General features: G+C 46.7%; 1 protein-coding gene across 1 annotated transcript; it reads right to left on the reverse strand.

Annotated features, from left to right (window-relative positions):
* Positions 1-5,097: 5,097 nt before the first annotated feature.
* On the reverse strand, positions 5,098-25,812 carry LOC149366876 (uncharacterized). Its single transcript, XM_089565989.1, has 3 exons — positions 25,682-25,812; positions 21,985-22,197; positions 5,098-5,297 (listed from the first exon to the last, which is right to left on the reverse strand). Exons 2-3 carry the CDS (start codon positions 22,160-22,162, stop codon positions 5,158-5,160), a joined length of 318 nt encoding a protein of 105 aa, XP_089422115.1. The 5' UTR covers positions 22,163-22,197; positions 25,682-25,812; the 3' UTR covers positions 5,098-5,157.
* Between the last annotated feature and the right edge of the window lie 462 nt (positions 25,813-26,274).

Below are 26,274 nucleotides of genomic sequence, written 5' to 3' on the forward strand. Positions count from 1 at the left end.
TTTTTTTTTCCACGCTCCGGACCTGTGATCACACCTTGGTGTAAATGCATTACTATCTTTCTATTTCCGATGTCTCACTCTCTTTCAAGAAATGCTTTCCTCCCAGACTGTACGCAGCGCTAGCTGTGCTACTCTCAGAGACGAAGACATATAGACACAAATACCGACTACAAGGTACAGTAAAATACGGGCAGAAATACCGACTACAAGGTACAGTAAAGTATCTTGAAGTTTGATAATTACACAATGTACGCTGCCTTGCGACAGTAAACTTGGAAACATCGGCTTGCTAGCGCATGCTCGGACACAAACTGCACCGGCTCGTTTGACGCCCCTGCCGCACAGACGGTGTCGTGGCTATGTCAGATCTGACACTCACACAGTAGTCACGGGTCCACGCTTCAGCTGTCCTTGTGAAATCGCGCGACCTGCTTCATGGCCGAGCGCGCATGTCGCGAACTCTCGCCCCCGACTGCCGAACAAAATAAACGTCCCCCTCCTGAGTTAAAAAAGAGAGGTGATCGACACGTTAACAAACACACACAGAATGGTTTTCTAACGATAGCTGCTTTAATTTTCATCACATATATTTTTTCTCCTGCTATACTATTCTGCGTCCTTGCCCTCAGCTTTTCGGTCTATTTGCTCCCCTAAGTTAGTTTGTAGTGCGATTCCATCCGCACATCGAAATTTATTAAGATTCTCTCCAAAAACTTTGATGCTAGCTCTTCCCAACACAATGCTCTGAATACCTCGTGTAAACAGTCCCACGGTGGCTCAGTGGTTACGGCGCTCGGCTGCTGAACTGAAAAATGTGGGTTCGATCCCGGCCGCGGCGGTCGAATTTCGATGGAGGCGAAATTCTAGGGTCCCGTCTACAGTGCGATGTCAGTGCACGTTAAAGAAGCCCAGGTGGTCGAAATTTCCGGAGCTACGACGTCCCTCATAGCTTGAGTAGTTTAGGGACGTTAAACCCGATAACCAAAGAACACCAAACTTCCAGTAAACATGTGAAAATTAGCAGCGGAGAGATGTCAACCCCCCCCCCCCCCCCCCCCCCCTCCTGGCATCCTTCTTGGACGGTAATACTTCACTGCTTATAGCTCCTTCACGCCCTGGATTATGTTCAATATGTTTCAAAAGTGAAAAAAAAAAACTAGGCACAGAAGCAAAAAGAATGAGTTCAGAACGCAGTAATAAGAACAAAGTTAGACTGTTGATTACAAGAAACCTTTTCCAGTAACGAATCATTTTTATGATTTCGCACTGGTCTTAACATCTTAGGCTAGCTATGGTTGATACCAGCAATCACACCGTCGAAAAGAGCTATATGAATGCGAAATTAAAATAGCTCCTAGTAAAATACCCATGTTTTGAAAGATATTTTGATTTTCCCAGTGTTAAATAAATCCTGCTGAAAAAAGCGTAGTAACATAAACACGTCTACAGTCGGGGACAAAAGTCTCTGGACCAAGTGCTCCGCAAACCAATTTGGTAGCTCTATTATTATTAGCTCCCCCCCCCCCCCCAGGGATGCGGGGGGGGGGGGGGGGGGGGCTAATAATAATAATAGTAAATGTACCTGCCGTACCAGTCGAATGTCGAAGTGGACGCGTCCATGAAAAGTTAATAACGTCGCACAGTAAGTGTCAGGCTAAAGTGCGAAACATACCGACGAAAAGCACAGCTAGATGCGGGTTTTTGAAGCACCCTCAAGTTACTGAGGCTGTCCATAAGGACTGTGGCATGACAGCTTTACTTGGAAGCACCATGCTTGCTTCTAAGTGCCATAGCTCCTATGAGGCTACGGCTTCTTCAAATGTTGAGCATGCCAAGGATGAAAAGCTCATCGTATCTAATGTAGCTGGAACACAGACAGGGCAATGCACGCGTTGAACTTATGCCTCATTTCTAAACATCTTTGTTTTCTCAGAGCTGAGACAGAGGAGTGGATGCTCCAGACATGAAGGAATTTCAACTTACCTCTTTACAACGTTGCGCGCGAGTGACGCCATGCTAAGGCTTTGTCCGCAGCCGATTCTTCTCAACAATCGAAGCCGAGAGGGGGCGTCAACCAGTGCCGCCCGCACACAACACGCGCAACTATCGAGAACGCAGCTGCTATACGGACTAGCTGCCTTCTGCGAGTTTTATTTTTCCTTTCAATGTCATTGTGAACACCTGAAAGACGGTGAGGGTCAACAGGAACAATAACTCTATGTATCAATCTCTACAGCGTGTTTTAACCTTTGTCGCGTGGTACCGTATGGCGGCCTTATTTTTTCCTTGAGAGTTTGGGCAAGATTAAATTACCTCTCGCTGTTTCGTTGACCTCGCATTCGTGGTGTATATACGTGCGCATATCACTTCCTGCAACGTAAGGAAGCGCCTCTGATAAACGGACACTAAATGCAATCTGCAGCAGTATTTTTAACGTTTTATTGTTTTCTTTTACTTCCTTTTTGTATTTGGGATTGGGAGGAATTGAGACACTGCGCCTTTCCTTTATTAGAAACCAGTTTTAATTTTCAAAGAGAGAGTAAACTTTAGTTGTGCAACAGAATAGACCGCGCCTAAACCCCGGGGAAGGGCCTCAGGACTCGGGCGGTTAGCTTAGATGCAGGCTGGAAGCTCTTGACTCCTGGCGGCATCCTCAGCCAGTCGGACTGCTGAGGATTTCAACTTTCGTCCACCATGGCTTACGTCCCCGAGAAGTCAATCAGGAACACGAAACGAAACTTTACAAAATAATGTGGCTAGTATCTGTTTTGAGAATACATGACTCTCCGTAATTCTTCGAACCTATGCATCCTTCATTCATAGTCGCTCATCGCAACAGTTTTCCTCATCATACCGGATAATAGTCGGACACAACTCAAGAACGAGGCGGCAAGTTCCCCTCAAAAGCCGACCTCCATCTAATGGCGTAAACCGATTTTCATGATGTTGCGCGGTTAATCTGTGGTTAATCCCCAGTCAGGCTAGCTCAATCCGTTGTTAAACCCTTGTAACACTAGCTTTATACTTGGCATCGCTATACTTCCCATGATTGGCATTTTTATTGCGCTAACATTACTGGCCGTAATGAGCGATTTTAGTGGTTTGTCTTTGGTTCTTCTTCGTCACACGAACCCAGCAATTTATCGTGGAAAGCGACTATGAAACCTCAAAGTCACGAGTGATGTGCTACTCGATGGATAGAGGTGAACATAGTCTGTGCGGCAAGGCAGCAGCAGTGGCGGCGGAACTTTCCATGACGTCATCCGGGGGGCGTGAGCGAACAGGTGGATGACGTATACAAACTCCTCCCCCTGGTAACTTCATGGAAAGCTACCGCGCACGCGCCTATAAACCTCCGCGCATCGTCCAGTCGTATCGACCTCGGGCCAAACATGTATTTATGTATTTATTTATTACAATACCCTCAGGGCCCAGAAGGCGTTATAGAGGGGGTGGGTGAAAAAAGAAAACAAATAAATAGTAAAAAGTACAGGCAAAATGCAAAAAATCATGATGCAGACGCTTGTTCGATGATATGCTTGGTGATAAGTGGCTTGAAATATGACGCGTCCTCAGTGCAGGCGATATGGGGTGGAAGGTGATTTCACTCAGTATCAGTCTTTGGTAAGAAAGAATTAAAAAGCAAATTCCTTTTACACGTTGGGATGGAAACTTTATGCGGATGATCAACACGTAGAAGGCAAAATGGACATTACCTTGGTTTGTCTTAAACAGCATCTTGAACACTCCACTGCTGCGAGTAAAAACAACACAATTCAGGGGGCACTTTGACTGTCTAAAGTGGGTATAGGCGGAAGCGTTTTCCGCACCACCTTCGCTGTTTCTGTGGCACTGGTGGCGTCACATATAATTGAGTACTAATTACTAAGTGATGACAAATCACTAATTAATGGTTAATTACTGATTAATGCCTGAACACTAATTAACTGCTAATTAATGACGGTTAAGCTCCGCCTTTAGGAATGGAACGCGACAGCGTGTTGTAGCGCTGCCAGGGAGTCCACGGAACGCTACCACCCGTTCGGCGCGATGCCTTGCCCTTTGAACGCAACGGTTTTTGAGGAAAGGAAACGGCGCAGTAATTCTGTCATCTCGGTGGACACCTGAACCGCACCGTGGAGGAAGGGAGGAAGTGGGAGTGAAAGAAGATAGATAAAGAGGAGCCGTAATGAAGAAAATGAAAATTGTATTTGAGGAAAGGAAATTACGCAGGAACTGTCTCACAAAATTCAGGGGGGCACTTTTTTGACCTAAAGTGTGGTCACTGATGTGTGGTTAAGATGTTAAGCTTCGCCCCTAAGAGTGGAACGCGACAGCGTCTTGCAACGCTGCCAAGGAGTCCATAGAACGCCATCGCCCATTCGGTTCTACGCCTCGCTCGTCGGTAAATTGGTTTTTGAGGAAAGGAAACGTATCTGTCTCTCATTTATCGGTGGACACCTAAACCTCACCGGAAGGGAATGGAGGAGGATGAGAGTGAGTGAAGGCACCGTATTCACTAGACGCGCCTTTGTTCATTCTAAACCATCGAGCTGGCATGGCGGAGTGGATAGCATGCTCGTCTCTCACGCCGAAGACCGGGGTTCGATTCCTGAGCTCGACCAATTTCTTAACCGGTTTTATTTATTTATATGGCCTGACTAGTAGAGCTAATTAGGCTAATTGGGTAATTAAGCAATTAACTAAGCTCAGTCTCACTTACTTGGAGCATCACTATACGATCCCTTCAATTGGTTGCATGGTTACTAGCCAAAGTACAATTGGCCCCGTTTGAAATTCCCGCACTGTGACGTCACGACCGCTTCATTGGCCAGGCTAAGGAGGAGCAGCATTCAGCGACCCTGGAATTTCTTTGGAGGAGAAATTCTAGAGGCCCGTGTACTGTGCGATGTCAGTGCACGTTAAGGAACCCCAGGTGGTTGAAATTTCCGGAGCCCTCCACTACGGCGTCTCTCATAGCCTTAGTCGCTTTGGGACGTTAAACCCCATAAACCAAACCAAACCAAACCATTCAGCGACCAACCCCTGAGCGCAACGGACGGCTCAGAAGCGAAGGAAGCCACTGAACGACCTCGCTGACGCGAAGAACATAATATTTTTATTGTTGACGTTTCCTAGCAACAGTCTGAGCCTGTTTCAAATTGCGTCAGGCATGTTTTCTTCCTGAGGCAGCCTTTTGCAGACAAGGGTCTCTCGGTCGCAAAACAATCCAGGCTTGCATTCGCTCTCCGGAGGCACGCCGGTGAGAACAGACCGGAAGCAGGACTCTCCTTCGCCTGGGGGCATAAAATGCAATAAAAAATTAGCCGAACCTTTAGTCTGCACATGAGCGATATAGCGTGACTGCGTTCATGGTTATTCCCTACTTCGGTTCTTAATTAGTGCCGCTTCCTAACTACAGACATTAATTGCCATACATCTTCAGGTATAGTAGACCACGTGATACAGCACATGACACACAAGGTTTCCCTTTAACCAAGTGCCGCCGCGGTGGCTCAGTGGTTATGGTTTGGTTTGGTTTGGTTTATGGGGTTTAACGTCCCAAAGCAACTAAGGCTATGAGAGACGCCGTAGTGGAGGGCTCCGGAAATTTCGACCACCTGGGGTTCTTTAACGTGCACTGACAACGCACAGTACACGGGCCTCTAGAATTTCTCCTCCAAAGAAATTCTAGCCGCCGCGGCCGGGATCGAACCCGCGTCTTTCGGGTTAGCAGCCGAGCACCATAACCGCTTAGCCACCGCGGCGGCGACGCGGTTTCGATCCCGGCCGCGGCGGTGGAATTTCACTGGTGGTGAAATTATAGAGGCCCGTGTAGTGCACGATGTCAGCGCAGGTTGAAGATCCCCAGGTGGTCGAAATTTCCGGAGCCCTTCACTACGGCGTCCCTCATAGCCCGATTCGGCTTTGGGACGTTAAACCCCCATAAACCATAAACCAATGGACATGCCTCAATAGACAGTGGTTCCTGTCTTACCGAGTATAATGGGTTCGATTCCTAACTTTAGTGATATCCCGTTTTTCTTTCCGGCGTAATGAATTTACGTTACACCTTTACATGCAATAATGATATTTCAATCATGCTACGGCCTTGTAATCATAATTGTTTTAATCGTTTCTATTTCACAGTTGAACGTGTGATGCCCCGACCCTTTCAGCCAATCGAGATTTTCTGTATACGCCATCGCCAACAACTACGGCGGTTTCTCCGCTAAACGGCAGCTTCACGCTGTCGCGCAAAATGGGAACTGGCGAATCTGGGACGCAAACATGTGAGCGTGAAAGATAAGCGATTTTTTCTGGCAGTTCAGCGGAAGGCCGTAAGAATAAATTTTGGAGGAGACAGTTAAGCTCCGCCTTAAGAGTCTGACGCGATAGCGTAATAGAATAATTCCCATATATGCGGAATTGGTCATTCTCTACTTTACATTCATAGATCCCTGGGAGTCCTCATGCCCCTCCTGGAGCAGTGGTGCATCGGTTAAGCGATGCGCCACTGCCCTGCGATGGCAGGTGCTCCCAGCGGTGGGCCTGTTGCGATCCAGGTCCCGAGGGCAGAATCTTCCACTGCCGCCTGCCACGGTGGGCAGTTTGCTCACTCTCCGGTGGGCAGGTTGTGATGACGCCGCAAGGTCACGTGAAATAGTCGGCCCACCTGTCTCCTAGGCTTCTCTCTGAGGCCCATCTGCCATACTACGTTCGTGATTTTTCGCCAACAACACCGTCGACGACAGCGCCGACACCGCATTTTCTGGTGAACGAGGCCTCTAACTCTACTTCACTCAACTTTCACTTTATTACCTTAAAGACCGCCAGTTAGGGGGTATTACATAGGGGGTATTACATCGCGCTAAAGTTACATTAGTCGGAAAAATGCGAGCCGAATAGACAGAACTGCGGGGCGAAAAGAAGGCGGCGACTGTGTGTGACGCTCCCACTACGAGAACACTGAAAACTGACGCGTTCAGTCAAGGTGATTGCGCGCGTTCGGAGCGTACAGAGGCGGCGGCGAGCAGTGGCCCTGTCTAGTCTTGCACTGCATAGCCGCCGGCGATGGATGTTCCTACGTAGGGCCTCCCGGCTAGTGAAAAAGCCCAGTGAAAGGCAGGAGCCTGTACAATACAGAGGGCCATTTGTTGGTTCTGACAGTAGGAGGGGTAGGAGAGTGCGACGAACCAGTGGCAGTGTATATGAGAGCAATGTCGTGGTCGGGAGTTAGTTAAAATGTGTGTGGCTTCTGCTTCACAACCGCGCCAAACATGGTTACGAAAAAATGTAAAGATATAGTCTTTACGAACAAGTCTATAGTGCAAGGTGTTTCGTGTTTGTCCAATTACTTTAGTAATCACGAAACAGTATGCGTACTGTTAAAACTCGAGTATTGTGGGCCACCGGTGGCCATGGAAAAATAAAGCTGGGATGTGTGGTGTTCCGACATTGTAGACATGTTGTAAGGTGTCAATATAACATGTTCACCAAAACATCTCATCAGAGTTCTTTACAGCTAGCAAGGGAAAAGCGGAAAAGTGCTATCACGTATATAACGTATCTACAAATATGGTTAAAGCGGCAATAATTTTTCTAGGTTGTATGAAACCACATGTGTATATAGAATTATCTTTGCCTTGTTATTCAGTGACTTTTTTTTTTCTTTTTCGTATCCTTCAAAATTTTGCACTGTGGTCTCGGCAGCCGATAGAAAGGCCCTGCATTGAAAACAAGAAGAAAAACAAGACTCTACGCTTTCAAATCATAGCGTTCATTGATGAGCTTAACGCAGTACTTCAGTGTTGTTCGAGCCTGAAAGTTGGAATATTTGATGGAGCAAAAGCGTAGAATAGCCATTCCTGTCATTCATCGCTACAGATACTGCCATAAGTAATCATTGCTGAAAATGACGTTAGTAATATAAAAAAGCACCCTGCCATCGCCATTTTCCGGAATTCATTGAGCGAAGGTTAGACTTGCCAAATGTGTTTAGTGTATTTAAAGCCACTTTCATGATAGTTACGTTCAGAACCGGTGCCTTCTTCTCAAGATACTATTAAATATAGTACAGTTTTGAGTGCAAACAGTGGATTCAGAGCAGCGTTCATAGACTCGTCACAGGGTGGCAAGAAAATGTTACAAAAATCTGTGCCACGTAATGCGCAATGAAAATGCGAATCCGTCGCTGCAACTGTCTGTTTGCAAAACGGATAACAGTGAACTATAGGTAACTATGAAGTTGGCATAAAGCTAGTGACAGACAGGATAGAGGAATGCTCTAACTGTTGTTACTGCCCTCTAGTGGAAACCTTCACCTCGCGCTAGTAGTTCCCACTCTAGTATAGCAACCCTTTACACGACGGAGAATCAAAGGGGGCAATTTGGGAATACTTGCGCCGGGACAAAGACGACAAACGACAGCAGATGAGCGGCTCTAGTGTTTGTCTCATCCACCTGCTGTATTTGTCGTCTGTCGCGCTTCAGGCATTCCCAAGAAGAGTAGTGAACCAACTCTCCCAGCGCTTGGGCATGACATATCCCTGCAGTGGCGTCTGCACGTTCCGGCGCCTGGTGTCTTGATGTCCTATTACTTAAGGGATGATGTCAACATAAAACATGGTCGATGTTTCAGGTCACATCCAATAGGTGATGGCGGTGATAAAAAATTATGAATGATTTAAAAATTAGAGATCACTGCAGTGACCCCCGTTGGGAGAATACGAAAGTATTGACGCCTTCTCGGCACTCGTCGCCTCTCTTAGCCTCTCTTTGTCATTATCTTTTTGTTTGTTAAGTTAACTAGGCAATTGGCGTAATTATCGTATGCTTTAAATGACTATTGATTTATTTACTCTGATTATACCTTCTTTTATCTCAATCCACCATTTTAGTTTTCCAAATTTGGCGGCCTGGTTACTTTCCCGTCCACTTATTATATTACCGTCCTGCCTATTAAACCGTCCGATGTTTTTTGCTCATAATTAATTAACTAATTAGTAATTATTCGATGTGAATGGAACATTTTCTTTGATTAATTATCATTCAATACGTTTCAATTCATTTCAAGCTTTATTTTCACTCCTTTGAGTTTTTCCACTTTTTTGCCGTCCACGGCTGTTTTCCCGTCCACACACTATATCGGCGTCCACTCTATTTCGGCGGTTTTTCGATATTTTTGGCTCTAATTAATTAACTAATCATCCTATCGAGTTATTTTTTTTGCGCACCACCCTCACACCGTCCTCTATCGATTACGACCGTTCGTTCGATGCTACCTCTTCTGAGAACGTCAGAACTGCTGCGGACACGTTTTGGTGACACGACCTCACCGACATAGTCTAGAAATGCTATCGCATTAATAAATGCGACTAAATGCGACAAAGGTGCGCTAGCACAATCTCACCTTTGTTGGCATAATGGGGTTTCCTACTGCCTGCTGCCTTATGAACGCGTGACTAGAGTTGGCTTGACGGCGATATACTTTTTTCCTCGTAGCGTGACGCAGGTTTCCTCCTTTCCATTGAGCTGTAGCTATCGTGCAATTTGATTCATCTTGGAAGCAGGTTGTGTTAAAAGGTTTTTTTTTTCTTTCCAAAGTAATGCAGCTGGCGCGACTCTTGGTTGCAGCTGTCGTGAAACTGGTTTTCCCCCTTTCTCTTGACCAATTTCCGCAACCTTCCCACCGGGTTGCGGGCAGCCTGTTGTCCTCAGGCTTCAAACGCAGACGGCGGCTTTTTCGCTAGTGTTATCGCACTAAAATTTCAGCCGCTCTGCCTCGGTGGTGGTGGTGGTGTGACACTTTTATTAAAAACAGCCTTTCGGTTAGGCGTTCAATAGGTCCTGGGCCAAGGTGACGAGGGCACGTTAGATCCAGGGAGGCGAGCCAGATGGGCCACGGTGGGAGTGGGGGGAAAGAATAGGCGGAGGACTGGAGGGCTGCGTGGCACTGTGCAAGGCAGTGTTCTATGTCTGCATATGTGTGCGGACAGTTCGGGCACTGAGGTGTGGAAGTGTACCTGCACAGATAAAAGTTTCGCTGGTGTATGTAGGAGATTAAACGGTATTCGGCGAAGAATGCGAGCTTCACGGATCGATAAGGATGGGTGTGGCGGTGGTAAATCAGCTAAGTCCAATTTTTTCTGCGTGTAGTATTCGTCGACAGTGCGTTTGTAAGCACTGACCGCTTGCTCCGTCGGTGGGCTCGTCCATGGGAAAGCCGGCGCCCGGTGTATAGTTTCGCAGGCAAGCTGGTGAGCCAGCTCATTGCCGGGAATCCCCATGTGACCAGGGATCCACCGAAAGGTCACCGGTCGTGGGCTTAATGCTATGAGGGCGGCATCTAAGGCCGATCGGGTAGGGAAGGGGAGGGCTCTTTCGTGGGAGGCACGCAGAGCTGCCTGCGAGTCTGTGTAGACAACGTATGCGGGGGCGGGGGTTAGGGTGGCAAAGTGTGCGATGGCATCGGCGATCCCGTGTATTTCTAGGGCGAGCGTGGAGGGTTTGGAGGTGTATGGACCGGTTGTGTGAGTGCTGGTTATAGAGAGGGAAGGGTGGAGGAAGAAGGCTGCTGTGGAGCCCGCTGTTTCTTGTGCGAGAGGCGTCTGTGTAGGCCAACGTCATAACGTCCAAGGGTGGCTTGTGTTTGTATGAGTGTGCTTGGTGGCGGCCTGCGTGCGTGTGGGCGGACATGTTGCGTGGAATGGGTGCGAGGCGGAGGTTAGTGGGGTAGATCAGAGACTGCGGGGGGTCTGGGAAAGAGATAGGTGCGTACGGAGTCCGGGATAGCATTCACAGCCCAGCTGGTGAGCTGGACAGGCAGATGATTTGTCTGTCCTGGTGGAGGTCAAGGACGACTTGAAGAGGATGGAAAAGGCCTGTTAATTAAGCCCTTGTTTCTTCAATGATTGTAAAAGTGTTACCTGTCTGCTTGTTTGATTGTAAATTCAGTTGCTTACCTATCTTCATTTTATCTGCATTTCCTGCTTTTTCGACTGTGTTTGAGTCGTCTTCCCCCCCACTGTAATGCCTCACGGCGCTGTGGGTACTGTAATAAATAAATAAATAAATAAAAGGGTGTCGGCAGAAGCCTGAGGGGGAGTCCTAGTGTTGCTTTATATAGTGTATTGAGGGCCCGGGTTAGTTTATCTTGTTGTGTACTTGTAAGGGGGCAGTAAGGTATGTAGTACAGGAGTTTGATCAAGGCCAGCGCTTGAGCAAGGCGGCTGGCGTGTATCTCGGAGAGGCCGGCATGTTTTAAGACTACGCTGCGGAGTAAGTGTGTGATTGAGTTGCATGTTCGTATGGACTGATTGATGGCAGGAGTGAAAGTGTTGGAGGTGAGTAGCATACCCAGGAGGATGCGACAAGAGTCGACGCGGGAGATGCGCTGTCCGGCGAGGGTGAGAGAGATGGAGGGGTTCATCGTCCGTTGATATTTGCTGCGTGTTATGAGTAGAAGTTCATATTTCTCCGGAGCGGCTCGCAGACCCGCTTGGGAAAGGTGTGAGGAAACGGTGTTAAGTGCATGTTGGAGTGTGGTTTGGACCTCTCCCGGCGAGCCAGTGGTGACCCACAAGGTGAGATCGTGGGCATAGAAGAGCAAATGATGGTCGGAAATATCGGCTAGGGCCCGGACGAGCGGTACCATGCCTAGGTTAAAGAGAATGGGAGAGAGGACGGCCTGAGTGGGACCCTTGGAGTACAAACAATGATCAGCGCCAGCCGGTTAGCAAAATGATGACCATATGGGTGTCATCACGCATGACACACGCTTCCAGTGACCGACACACAAACAGGCGCAGTGGCTTATAAATGATTAGCCGGATTTATGGCTGAAGTGAAGCTTTCTCTCCATCACAGTCGGGGTTAGCGCCTCCGACTTAGATTTGGTTGTTCAAGCTGGCCTTCACCGGAGGTGCGAGAGCAGAGTATAATGGCCTCTCCGGCTGCTTTTACAAATGCACAAAGTTGTCTTTTTTTCAGCAGAAGGGGCCATGCAAACAGGACAGCGATGACAATGGCGACGAGAAACCGAGGTACTGGCTAATGCCCAGGCATTAGATGACAGCGGGAGAATATCAGAAATCCTTTGGCAGAGCGTGGCCCTAATTAGGCCCATAGTTGCCATGGTGAGTATCTGATATTGGCTTTAACACTCATTATCACATCCAATGATGGCTCTTGTTGTGCGTTGCTTCCCCAGTATTGGCGGTGAAGTCATAAAATGCTGGCAGTGATGGGCGAGAACAGCCAGAGCTCCTCCACTGTCTGCCATTGCTGGCTGTGCCATCCTAGAGTCCCGGCGGAGGGAAGAACCTTACAGCGAGACTACGCTGTGAACTACATTACATCAGTTATAGTTGAGTCATTTAAGAGCGATTATGGGGTAATCGGCCCGAATGAGGGAGCAACACAAGACAGCATAATAGAAAACAGCTTAGAACTTACCAATCTTAACTGAAAAAAAGGCGGAAGCAAATATTCCTAAAAGCACATCCGCAGGGATAGACGAAATTACAATCAGGCTCATTAATGAACTTCATTCAAGAAGCATGAAAACGATGTTAAAAGCATTAAAAACATTCATAACAATTAAGCAAATTCCACGTAGCTGGCGACAGAGCAAAATAAATTTAATTAATGAGGGGAAAAGAGATAGGGTGCACATAAATTCTTTCATACCAATTACGGCAACATCTATATATAGGCTCGCAATGAAAATGGGAATTTGTTTGAATGCAGTGCAACAGGCCTCTTGCACGAGGAGTGCAACAGTTAGTTCTGATATTAGTTATGAGTTCATTGGAGGACAGCTCCATTAAACACTTTATTTGTGCTTTAGGCGTGCCACAGCAGCTTGCCGAGCTGTGTTGTCCAACCTGAATCATCAGCACGGCAGCAGTCCTGAGGCTAAATCATTTTCTCACAGCCCCTGACATATGCTTTTGTGCTCTCCTTTCCCTTACTCCCAAGAATGGCTGGTTGGGTGCAAACCATCATGCATTGGCTACAAGCATAATCCTTGTAACTCGGTGCAATAAACATTCTTTTTCTAAATTCTTTCGCAGCCTCATTTATGCATATTTGCTAGATAGAACAGTGCATCCACAGTACCGGTCATTGGGCAGTGGATTGGTTATGTTGCATGTGCTGATTTCCGAAAGCTAGATTCTAAGGTTTCAAAGCTGGAGATGCCAGTGTTCGAACGCTGGATACCAATGTCTGAAAGCTGGATACGGCAGTGTTCGAAAGCTGTCAAGCCAGGCTGAGACGATTACTTCCCCATGTCGCGGAAGAAACGAAAGGCCTGCGTTAGCCGCTCGATTGGTTGATAGGTGGCCCAGAACTGCCCTTATTGTAGAGCCATTAAGTCAGAATGGTAACGCTCTGCCGAAATGTCAATGCAGAACCACCGTTCATGTCAATCTTGTCAGTAATGGCCCGGCGTTCGTCCATATTATTGGGCTGCCTGCATAGAGCCAGTGTTGGAATATTGACGTTCGCCGGCGTGATATGACAGCGTCTCCATCTGAATGCAGTAGATATAGTCAGGATTGCACCGACGACTACGTGCTGAAGTGCGGGACGCCGTAGCCAAGTGTCGCAATGACGGGCAGTCCGGAGAAAATCGGTTTCTTAAATCTACTCGTGTTGGCTTCGGAACAGCAGTGTGTTTAAAATTCTCGTTGAAAATAAAAAAAAGTGAACGATTAAATTATTTTTAAACAATCAGCTCGCCCGTTCCAATAAACTGCTGCTTTGCTTTACGCGTATTTTCGACATTGAATTTTAAAGTGTTGCATGAATTCAAAATTTTATCTGGCTTTTTTTTTCCCCGAAAAAGGGAAATGGTTTTACGAAAGTGGTAATTTGCCAAGCCAGTGAGGAGCACCTTTTAGTGGTGGCCACCTCCTGAACGCAACAGACGGCTCACAAGCGAAGACAGCCGCAGAAGGACCTCGCTGACCCGGAAAGGCCATTTTAAGGCGAAAGCCTTTAATGCCTCATACTGTCGTTAGCAGCCGTGTCTGCAGCCGTGTCGGCAGCGGCGTCGGCAGATTTGCCCGCGTTTCGGCGACGCTACTTCGAAAGAAACTGCGTCGAGCCTGGGAATCGAACCAGGGCCTTGGGCGTTTGAAGCGGAGACGCTACCACTCCGCCACGAGGGCTCAAGGTTTGAGCATGAATAACGGCGCATCTAGTGAATGCATGGGTTCCATAAATAATATAAAAGGAACAAAAAATTAAAAATAAGGAAAGAAAAATTAAAAAATATCAATAAAAATACGGAAAATAAAAGAAAAGAAAAACAATAAAATAAGGAAAGAAAATATGAAATGGAAAATGAATGATGAAAAATTAAAACAAGAACATTTAAAATAGGAAAACAAACAAAAATACAAAATAATATGAAAAATAACATCTGAAAAATAAAAAAAAATATGACTGTGGCTTAGCTTGGTTAAGTCCGGTAATTGCGAAAGCAATATCCGTAGCTACGCCATGGTTCAGCTGCTAGTGTAGCTGGTGGTGGTGCTTGTGGTTAGACTTGTGGTGATGCATCGGTTATACAATCCAACCCAATCCAATCCAATACGCTAATATGGTAGCTACCGGCCTCGCTATGCGACGGGCTAAGTGCATTAGTATTGCTTTCGCAATAAAAATAATTAAACAAAGAGTGGGCCAGGAAAAGCTTTCGCCTAGCAGCACTTTAGAGAGCCAAAGTGCCCCCTGGATTTTTTATTCTTGACGTTTCCTACCAACAGTCTAAGCCTGTCGTGAGTAGTTAGCCTCTGATTCGAAAAGGGCCCTTTCGATCCTTAGGCAGCATTTGGCAGGCACGGGTCTCCCGGTCGCAAAACAATCCAGGTTTGCATTCACCCTTCGGCGGTATGCTGCTCAAAACAGACAGGAAGCAGGGCGTTCCGATGCCTGGGGGTACAAAATATAATTGAAAAAATTAGGAGGGTCATTAGACTACACACTGTTGTGCGACTGCATTCATGGTTATTTCGTACTTCATTGTTCTATTAGTACCACTTTCTAATTACACATAGTCATTAGCATAAATCCGCAGGTATACTAGACCACGTGGTACCGCACATGCCACAAAAGGTTTCCTTTAACTAAGCGCCGCGTTGGCTCAGTGGTTATGGCACTCGGCCGCTGACCCGAAAGGTACGGGTTCGATCCCGGCCGCAGCGGTCCAGTTTCGATGGAGGCGATGGGGGAAAGAACCCCAGGCGGTCGAAATTTCCTGTACCCTTCACTACGGCATTTCTATTAGCGTGATTCGCCTTTTGGGACGTTAAACCACCGTAAACCAACGAATGTGCCTTAATAGCCTATGAGCCGTATCTTAACAAGTGTCATGGGTTCGATTCCCAATTAATTATCTCGTTTTCGTTTTCGGCGTAATTAACTTACCTTACAACCTTGCATACCGTAATGACATTTTAGTTAATGTACGGCCTTGTAGTGATAATTGTTTTAATCATTTTCTTTTCCCAGCTGAACGCGTGATGCCCCCACCCTTGGAAGCGTGAAAGATAACCGGTATACGAGGTCTGTTAGAAAAGTATCCGACCTTTGGCCGAAGAAAAAAAACTGGCATAACTGGAGCGTTAGAAACCCAACAACCTTCAAATTAGTCCCCTTGGGGCTCCATATACATCTCCCAGCGGTGCTGCCATTGTTGGAAGTATTCCGAAAAGGCCCTTTTCGGAATGGAATTTAGCTCTGCTGTCGTTGCAGCCATAATGTCCTTTCTTTACTGAAATCGCGCTCCTTTCAATGGCCTCTTGATTTTAGGAAACAGCCAGAAGTCGTAGGGGGACATATCAGGAGAGTAAGGAGCCTGTTGAACTACAGGAGTCTGGTTTTTCGCCAGAAAAGTCTGAATCAAATGCGAGGAATGTGCAGGAGCAATGCCGCGAGGGATGCGCCAATTTCTTGTTGACCTCAATTCTAGTCTCTTGCGCCGCACAGCGCCACGTAGGCGATGGAGGTCATGTCTGTTACTCTTTAGTCATTCTTTAACCCTGTGGGGTGCGTACTCGTGGTGTGCCACACAGAGGGAGTCAAAAAAGCAGTCAGCATCACTTTGACATTGCTGTGCACTTGGCGGGCCTTCTTTGGTCTTGATGACGTGGAATGCGTCCTCTGTGACGACTGTGATTTGGTTTCCGGGTCGTACCCGTACACCCAAGACTCGTCACTAGTGATTACGGCGTCGGTGAAGTCAGGGTAACTGTTTGTGGAATCCATCATCTCCTTTGAGACTTCAACATGAAGCTGCTTTTTCTCCACTGTCAGCAGCTTCGGCACGAATTTCGCTGCCACTCTCTCCATGGCCAAATCTTCGGTGATAATGGAATGTGCAGAAAAATTGCTGATGTCCACCTCTCCCGCAATTTCTCGGATAGTCACACAACAGTCCCGAATCACCACTGCGTTCACTTCGGCAATTACCTGGTCATTTCGGCATGTTGATGGCCGACCGGAGCGTGGCTCTCTCTCCACGGATGTGCGGCCGTCTTTAAACCAGTTGCTCCACTGCTTAATCTGTGTGCTGTTCATAGCATCATCACCGAAAGCCGTCTGAACATTTCGAATGGTTTCCACTTGGCTATCGCCAATTTCTGGCAATATTTGAGGTAGTAGCGCTGCTCCTCTCGCTCCGCCATTTTCCTTGCAACAAAAAACCGACGAGAGCACTGCGCACTGCCTCACTCAAACGCTGCTTGCCAGCGACTGACGCTATCGGCAGGCGGGAAAAAATTCGTGCATGCGCCCGAGGGTTCAAGGTTGACTGCTGTAAGCGCGCTTGTTTCATATCCATCAGGTGTTCGCAAAAAAAAATAAAGTCGGATACTTTTCTAACAGACCTCGTATTCGGGGAGTTCAGCGGAAGGCCGAAAGAACAAAATTTTAGGGGACAATTAAGCTGCGCCTGAAATGTATGACGCGATAGCGTAATGGGTTAATGTACATATATGCACAAGGTCATTCTCTACTTTACATTCACAGATCCCTGGCAGTCCTCACACCCCTCCTGGCGCAGTGGTGCAGCGGTTAAGCGATGCGCCAGTGGTCCGCGATGTCAGGTCCCAGTAAACCAAAAACCTCTCAGAGACGTCTAGCTAGACGTCTAGCTAGACGTCTCTGAGAGGTTTTTGGCTAGACGTCTCTGAGAGGTTTTTGGTTTACTGGGGTGCTCACAGCGGTGCGCCTGGTGCGGCCCAGGTTTCTCCTAAACACGAATAAACCTATATACCCTAAACACGCATACATCAATATGGGAACAAAAAGGGAGTAATCAGTCCTCTATCGTACTCCCTTTCTTAAAGGGTGCGCTAGATAGAGGACAACTTTTTACTCCTTTCTCCTTAAAGTGTACGTAGATCTCTAGCAATCCTGATAACACTGCTGGCGCAGCGGTTGAGCAGTATTTGTAAATAAATAAATAAAATTCCAGTGGGCAAGCTGTAATGACATCAGAAGGTCACTTGATATAGGTGGCCCACCTACGTTGCCGGAACGGTCGGTCACTCAGGCAGGCCGCGAGGCTTCGAACAGTCACCGCCGAAGCCGACAATTTGTTCCGACAAGGGGGCACCAACACTCTCGCGTTAAAATAAAAATAGCATTCCTACACAGTAAAAACACGTTCGCCTTGCAAAATTCTTTTTACACTTAAATCAGCTTTGCAATGCCGACATTTTGCCGTGAATCTGTGTAGTGCGCGTGCATGCTTCAAAGTTGCCAGCACGCCGCTTTATCGCGTTTGTTTGTAATGCAAGACGCGACAAGATTTATCTCGATTGATTTTCCAACAGAAGCTTCGACAAATCTAAAATCTAATGCTATTGCGTTCAGCTGTTAAGGTGGCTTAAGCGTCCCTGTAGTTCTTTTTTCAATTCTATTCAATTCAATTCAATGTTTATTTTCAAGAAAGTGCCTGGAGGATCTCTTTGGCTAAAAGCGGCTCATGCAGCTTGACTAAGGCCAAGAAGACCGTTACATAGCCGTATCAGTAACATCATAAAATTGTCTCGCCTCTCTCTACCTTAACATTGCATAGGGAGCGGAACAACTCTGGTGTTCAATGTTTCAGTGGTTTCTTTTGTTCACTCGGCCCACTGGGTCTGCCGCTTCAAAAATTTCATGACAGTATTACGGATAATTTAACAAAACTTCAGTTTGGGCTAGATGGTGCATAGCTTATATTGAAATGAATTCAAGCGCACAGGAACACGCACACAAGAGGAGGAACACACAGGACAGGCGCTAACTTCATCTGATTTATTTGCAGGTAAGAGAGCGAAAATATATACATAAAACGAGACATGCGCAGTAAAAAAACAGATCGTCATATCACAATGCGTGCTCACAATGCGTGCTCAATGCGTCAGTTAATCTCACGTCAGTGTCACTCACACAGTCTGTGACTGTGTGAGTGACACGTCAGTTAATCTTTTGCAGGCAGAATACAGATACCTTGAGCACGCATTGTGATATGACGATCTGTTTTTTTACTGCGCATGTCTCGTTTTATGTATATATTTTCGCTCTCTTACCTGCAAATAAATCAGATGAAGTTAGCGCCTGTCCTGTGTGTTCCTCCTCTTGTGTGCGTGTTCCTGTGCGCTTGAATTCATTTCAATATAAGTATTACGGATACGTCTGTTATGCTGTGTAGTTACGTCGCGGTGTGTACGTGGGTACTCTGTGTTTTACCATGCGACTATTACGGGTGAAATGTTTAGGGGAATCCCCCGAGGCGCAGTAGATTTGTAATGAGGGAGTAAATGCTCATTGACATCCACCCGAGAGCAGCCGCGGCTACAACGAAAAGCTAACTGTTGTTGTGTGTCTTTACCTCCTCCTGAGATTCCGGAGTAGCCGGTGCCCCTATACCAGGCGCCAGTCTACGCGTACAACTTCCAGCTAATACCGAGAAAACACCGCATGAAATCCCGCCCCTGTAATTTTTAGAAGTGGTCAATACCGCCGCTTTGTTCTTTTCTTTTTGACACCAGAGTATTCTTACCATCCTTCCTCCCTTCTAGGCTGAAGAAATTTCGTGTTGAAGCCCTGCACATTTTATTATCGCGAAGAGCTAATCACGTCAGGGTCGCAATTCGAAACGCGACGGTGCCAGCCAGTCAAAGATCGAGTTCATGGACACATCTTGGCTCTGGCAGCTGTTCCTGTCAACCCTTTTTATGCGACAGGGGTAAAGGTTCCGTTCGGTGGAAAGCACGGCGTCGGAGTCGCCATGACTGGGAAATCCCGATTGGTGGAGACGCTAGTGACGTAAAAAAGCAGTCCGCTGAAAAGGAAGAAAGCTCGTCTAGCGGAATCGAACCGCTGCCTTTTGGGTCGGGAGCACGGTGTAAGAATATAATGTATTCTTACACCGTGGTCGGGAGCATGGTGTCCAGGCCTGTTAGGCCTACATCTACACAACTGTGCGATGTCAGTTCACTTTAAAGAGCCCCTGGTGGTCGAAATTTCCGGAGCCCTTCCCTACGGCGTCCCTCATAGCCTGAGTCGCTTCGGGACGTAAAACTCCAATAAACAAAGCAAAACCATACCATAACATAACATACCATACCGTGCGAGGCGAAGTTATAGAGGCCCGTGTACAGTGCGATGCCAGTGAACGTTAAAGAACCCCAGGTGGTCGAAATTTCCGGAGCCCTTCACTATGGCGTCTCTCATAGCCTGAGTCGCTTTGGGATGTTAAACCCCAATAAACAAAACCACACCATACCATACCGTACGAGGCGAAATTCTAGAGGCCCATGCACTGTGCGATGTCAGTGCACGTTAAAGAACCCCAGGTGGTCCAAAATTCCGGAGCCCTTCACTACGGCGTCTCTCATAGCCTTAGTCGCTTTAGGACTTTAAACCCTAATAAACCTAATAAACCTAAAACGATTGAGGTACGTTCGTTCAGGCAGATGAACGGAGGCCTTCTACGAGCACCTCACACCGCATAATAGGCAAATTACACTGCAGGAACACGTCTTTAGTTAGGGCCACAAATTAAGGTAATCAGTTTATATGGGCGACGATCTGTAATAATTATGTGATAGCAGTAAGCATGTAGATGTCAGCAAAGTGCTGCCCCATGGGACCCCCAAACGACCGTATGGACGCTTTGACGTTACCGCGTCATCCTATTAAGGCGAACGTAAGTGTCCCCCAAGGTTTTACAACAAGGATGGTGGCGCCCTTTATTCTAGGTATTTACTCTAGGAGCGCAGTAAACCATTTGACTGACAGAGCAAATCAAAGGAAATGATTGTAATATCTCGTGAAACTATATTACATCATGTTTCATATTCATTAGGAAGTGGTCTGGGGCGGCTGAATTAATGGTTTTTTTTTTTCCTGCACTTGCCTCCTTTCTGGTTCATGGGACTTTTAGAAGCCTCAGTGTGCCTCCTGTGTTGACTGCAGGCCTTTATGCTAGTGCAAGCGCGTTCCACTAGTCTGCCACTCTGTTAATAGGCTTCTATAGATTAACTAATAACTGCTAAGCATATTCCTTAATTTGCCGCAGCAAATAGGGCGTAGAAAACGAGCTGCAGAGTTGGTCATTTCGTATTCACAGAACGTTTGCCGAAATGTGGTCCCGGGATTTTGCCCAAAACATCGGTGGATTCTTCAACAATGAAGATTCGAGACCTCTTTAGCTATCCTGCGTAGCCGGGTGCCTGCACTCAGTTGGCTGTCATTGCAAGTAATGCCTTTCATCATAGCTCTCCTAATAGTATTGTCCAGCAGAGTTCAGAAGAGACGAAGTTTTAAAGTGATTTGCACTAAGTGATGTAACCGAAAAAGACGGAGAACTACTCAAATTGTTCGTATTTCAAATCTGAATTTGAACGCATAATCCTACTGAATCCAACCAGCCTTCATGTACAGTCTTTGTCAAAAGTATACAGCCATGGGGTCGGCTTCTGAGCCCTGCAGTTTAACTCCTGTTGCATACTCAAGGAATCTAATCTCACGAAGGCGGGAGGAATATGTCATCAACCCTACCGAGTTTAGGAGTCTCAAATGTGCTTAAGAGCCCCGCTACACTGCTTGGAAGCAATCCCCGTGGGCTGTATATCTTCGATAAAAACTAAGCAAACAAGGGAAGAGGAATGAGGGGCTCGTTATAAATATGAGAGAGAAGCCAACAGCCACAGAAACCAAGGAGCACAGGGGATGTTTTTAATTTATTTATTTAAAAAATAAATAAATTAAAAAAATTTCCTGTGCTCCTTGGTTTCTGTGGCTGTTGGCCTCTCTCATATTCGATAAAGACTGTACAGTCACATCCCGGGCGCATTTCAGGAAAAACTTTGAGATCACTGTGGCGACCCGCATTGGATCAAAGCGAAAGCAAAACCTCCACACACTATATCCACGTCCGTGGCTGTTCTGACGTCCAAGTGCTATACCGACGTCCATGGCTATTTTGACGTCTAAGTGTATTATTTCGCGTTTTTTCGGGCCTAAAGAATTAACTAATCACACCTCATCAGCCAAATTTTTCCCACGGCAACACTTTATCACATACTACTATCACAATCACACTTTCACACATTTATCTTCAGATAACGACGTAATCGTGCGCAAAAAAAAAAATTGCGAGGCAGCCGCGGTGGTTCAGTGGTTATGGTGCTCGGCTGCTGACCCGAAAGACGCGCGTTCGATCCCTGCCGCAGTGGTCCAATTTCGATGGAGGTGAAATTCTTGAGGCCCGTGTACTGTGCGATGTCAGTGCACGCTAAATAACACCAGGTGGTATAAATTTCCGGAGCCCTCCACTACGGCGTCCCACATAGCCTGAGTCTCTTTGGGACGTTAAGCCCCATAAACCAAACCAAACCTAAAAAAAATGCGGACACTTTTTGCTGACGCGACAGAGCAATATAACGATCTCGCATTAATAAATAAAAGAAGCGTCACCTAGTTGCTTGATGCAGACGTCGCAGCAGCGACACAGGCTGCCTTGCACGCTAATGCGTCCATCACAGGTCTCGGCCGAAACGTTCGGGCAATCGACCACGCTGCAGAAGTTCGGTGTGCACACGAACGCGTAAGCGGTCGCCACCAACAGGAGGACCAAGCACAAACGTAGCACCATGGTGAAGGTATGCAGCGTTGAATGTATTGGTTTTTCTGCGCAGAGAACAACGAGAGAAACAGGAGTGAGGCGCTGTGCTTATCGGGCCCAGCGCTAACGGAAACGACCGCGTCGCAGGAAGTTGCGAACACCGCAAACGGCAAGGGCTAAGCAGTGGGCAGGTAGCAGCCACATTATAAATATTCATTCAGAACGAGGCGTTGACATCGCCGCTATGGCGCAGTAGTTTAGAGGCACGTGTTGCGTATGGAAGGTCGGCCGTTCGACTCCGCTCTCTGTACTGTAACTTTATTGTTTTTTTCATTTCATTTTTTTTCCCAATTTTTCCCTTTTAGGTCGCAAATCGTGATGCTTAGTGGCATATAACGCCGTTTAAGAGGATTTATTATCCCTTTTAGGTAAGCCTTTGTGACAATCTTCAGTCACCGCGATCAATTCACCGTGGTTTCAAGCCATGTGGCTGTACAGGCTGCAGTTGGCGAATACGCTTCCCGGTAAGACTTCCCTCTGTGGAGCTCGCGGCGTGTCGGCGTTCCATGGGTGCAGGTTTCCAGGTTTACAAAACGAACTGCAGTGGTCCTATGTATAAGAAATGAATTTACATGCGGGTACCAATCTTGATGCCACTTGAGGGCGTTCAGAGGCAACTCCGAGGAACTCCTTCAGCTAACTAGGATCATTATCGCACTGAATTTCTTACAGCTGTCTCGGGGCGTTTTTAAACTTAAGAAAAGTAAAATCTTAAATATGAACTAGCAGAAGAACGAAACCAAACCAAGCCGCCCAGCTGAATATGGGGCTTTGCGAGGCCTTAATGTCTGACAATACAAAATCGTTAGAGCTCTCGTGCACGAGTTTAATGGCTAAATTAGCAGCTGCAAGTGATGACTCTATTCATTGAATTTTGAAACGACCGCGAATGAAGCTTACGTCTTTTCGTTTAGAAAGCGCGGAGCGGGTATAGAAGGATGGATATGTTTCTGCTTTCCGCAGACATCTCTTAAGTGCAGCTACAAAGGATAAGGTCAGGAGCCAGTTTCAGAAGGAAAAATACGTAGCCCGCGTCCAAGTTTCGCCTAAACAATCCATATATAGATTCAATACAATATATCAATACAATCATTAGATACAATACAAAGTTTTCGCTAAGATGTGGACAGCTCGAAAGCTTCTTTCAGATGTCCTTTTCAGTAGATATGTTTGCTCGCACCGTTTGTGCCAGTTTATCTTATCATAGCGGACACTACAGAGCATAATAGAAGCGTTGATGCTTGTAGACGGAAGTTTACGGTTTCTAAGCACTACAAAGGAACGGGCACAATAATAAGTATCTTTTGCGCTATTCGCAAGTATACCGTTGGAGTCAAACCAAAACGCAACAGGAAATTGTTACCCCCAAAACAACACAGAAGTAGTGGCTGCTGAAGAAGGTATACATGCAAGGCCTTTTAACTTGCACGCAACACTTTTCGAGTAATCAAAGTGAAAGTCAAATGCACCAGTAGTCGGTCTGTATTGGGAATAATAGCTTTCCTGCTCCCATTTCACCATTCTTGTTCGCGTTTCAGTTGGCGCTGGCAGCGCATATACAATTATCAGGTCTGTAATAAAGTCGTTGGAGATCGCTGCGGCGACCTGCTTTGGGAGAATGCGACAGAATTGATGCCTCCTTCACAGTCATCGCCTCTCTTTGCTCTACTTTAGACTGTGTTCCTCTCTTTTTGCCTCTTTTTCTCGGTTTTGACTGTTTGCCTCGCTTTTTACTCCTTCTAGTTTTGATGTCGACCGCTATTATCACGTCCTTGCACTATATGCACGTCCGGGGCTACTTTGAGTCTAAATGACATTTTGGCGTCTACTTAATTAAATAATTACTCCAGATGGATGAAATTTGGTGTACAGCGACATTTTATCATCGTCTGTCTCGTGGTTCCGTTTTGTCCCGCAACATTGACGCCCAGTAATGTTTTCACGTCCTCGCACTATATCGACGTCCGATACTATTTTGACATCTAAGCGACATGTTTGGCTCTAATTAATTAACTAATTACTCCACATGGACCAAATTTTGACGCGCATCATCCTCGCATCATCCTCAATCACACGCAGTCATTCTTTTTCGCTTAACTCTCACACGAACGGAGAAATCGCTGTCGACACGTTTTTCGGACACGAAATCGTCGACATAGCCAAGTAAAGCTCCGGCGTTAAAATAGCGTTGAATTAGTAGGCTCAATGGGAGGAAAGCAGTGCCGTTCCGGAGGGACTCCGGGTATATTTCAAGCACCTCAGATTATTTAAAGTTCGCTGACTTGTTCTTTGCAGAGGTGGTTTCCCTCCCAAGTACTGACCGAGCCCAATGCCGCTTAGCTTCGGTGATCGGACGAGAGCCGGCATGTTCTTTGCATTCGCTCCATTGAACTTCAACCTCCACTGCTGTAATTCGATCCCAAGCAAAAACCCCCAAGGCTTTTCATTTACTTTTGAGTCAACATAATTGCGTCAGTTACGGAGATATGATAAAATTTAACACCACAGACGTTTCCGCAACACGCGTTAATTTCTTTTTTTTTTTTTGCATTCAATGCGATGATGTTGTAGAGAACGCGCTCCGTACCTTCAGATACGGTCCGTCGAAGTTAGCAAAGTTGTTTTTTTTTTATTGGAACTAAGTTTCATGCTTCACTATGCAAACGACCAGCTTGCTATCTGTCCAGACACATTCCGTTCACTTAAACTGCTACTCTTCAGTTTCCCGTGAGAAAAATGTTTAAATTATTCAGTTAACACCATAAGCCTAACTACGCCCACTGCCGGGCAATGACCTCTCGCATCCCTCTAATTAACCCTGTTCTGTGCCAGCTGCGGCACCGTTTTCCCGCAAACTCCCTAATCTCATCAACCCACCGTAATTTCTTCGACCCCCAGATAAGTTTCTGTGTTCGTATTGTAGCATAAAAACACTGTTAGCCTGATTCCGCAAGCGTTACTTGACCGAGCTGAGGACAAACTAGACAAGAATTGAAAAAAGCCTTGGTGGCAGCCCTACATATGTTTTTTGCTCCGCAAAGGCAGACAAGCAGTGTCTTTACAAATTAGCAGCACCTCTTTTCATATGATTCTTGCATAGCCTCTGGCAACTGTATACAGTCCGCCGGATTTGCTTCTGTGACATGCTATGTGACGGTCACCGGCGCCATTGTAGCGTATATTTCTAATATTATAAGAACTCAAGTGCCCAGCGCTCTGGATTTTATAACTTCCACTGCTGCTGAAAGAGCCTCATCAAAGGGCCTAGAAGGAAAGATCTTGGCCTTTATACTTACTTATGGCAACTCCTGTAGACTCATCCGCGTGAAGGAAGACACGAGAATCAAAAGGTAACAGCACTAAACACTTTGACAAACTAATTAGCATAGAGCCCTTCACGCCGAGCTTAGGCTAAACACTTGTAGCAAGTCAACCCTTGTTAAGCAAAATGTCTTGCGTTTAGGAGTGGCCACTAAAGTTGCAGCTTACCAGAGCTTCTCGTCAACGGTGTCGCCACCAAAGCATCCGCTCACCAAATAACCGCTCTGTCTGGATAGGCTGCGCTTATAATGGGTTTCGGGGAGCGTCGTAAGATACGAGCAGCCGTCGGACGCTTCCAAAGTCGACAACGCGGACCGCGATAAGCGCCAAAACGAAGATTGTCCACAACGGGCGAAAATAGGAAGGTGGCTGGACTCTGCGACCAGTTACGCACCGGTCATTCGGCCTTTATTACCTTTCCCCGTGTTGTGTATTGGAGGCAAAATCTTCCGCGAAAAAGATATTTCTAGCACTTATCGGCTTTTATCCCAGTGGGCCGCCTATCGAGACACTTTTACCCGTGCCCGTCGACTATTGTGAACAGGCCTCGGCTGTTCGCCCTTTCTTCCCGCAAGTGAGGGTTCGACTCTTTGGGCGTATGGGTTCACGTGTGACCACTCTTGCCTATATGCCAAGGTCATATATTTAGTGTTTTCAGCTCAGCATGGCTAGACAGAAGTTCTTTTAATTTTACCATAGACTCGAAAGAATACAGAGATAGAGCAACAGAACGCCATGTTTTTTCCTTGCTCAACTTCGTG

This window comes from Amblyomma mixtum, chromosome 1 (genome assembly GCF_055824585.1).
Source record: "Amblyomma mixtum isolate Tamu chromosome 1, ASM5582458v1, whole genome shotgun sequence".
Lineage (NCBI taxonomy): Eukaryota > Metazoa > Arthropoda > Arachnida > Ixodida > Ixodidae > Amblyomma > Amblyomma mixtum.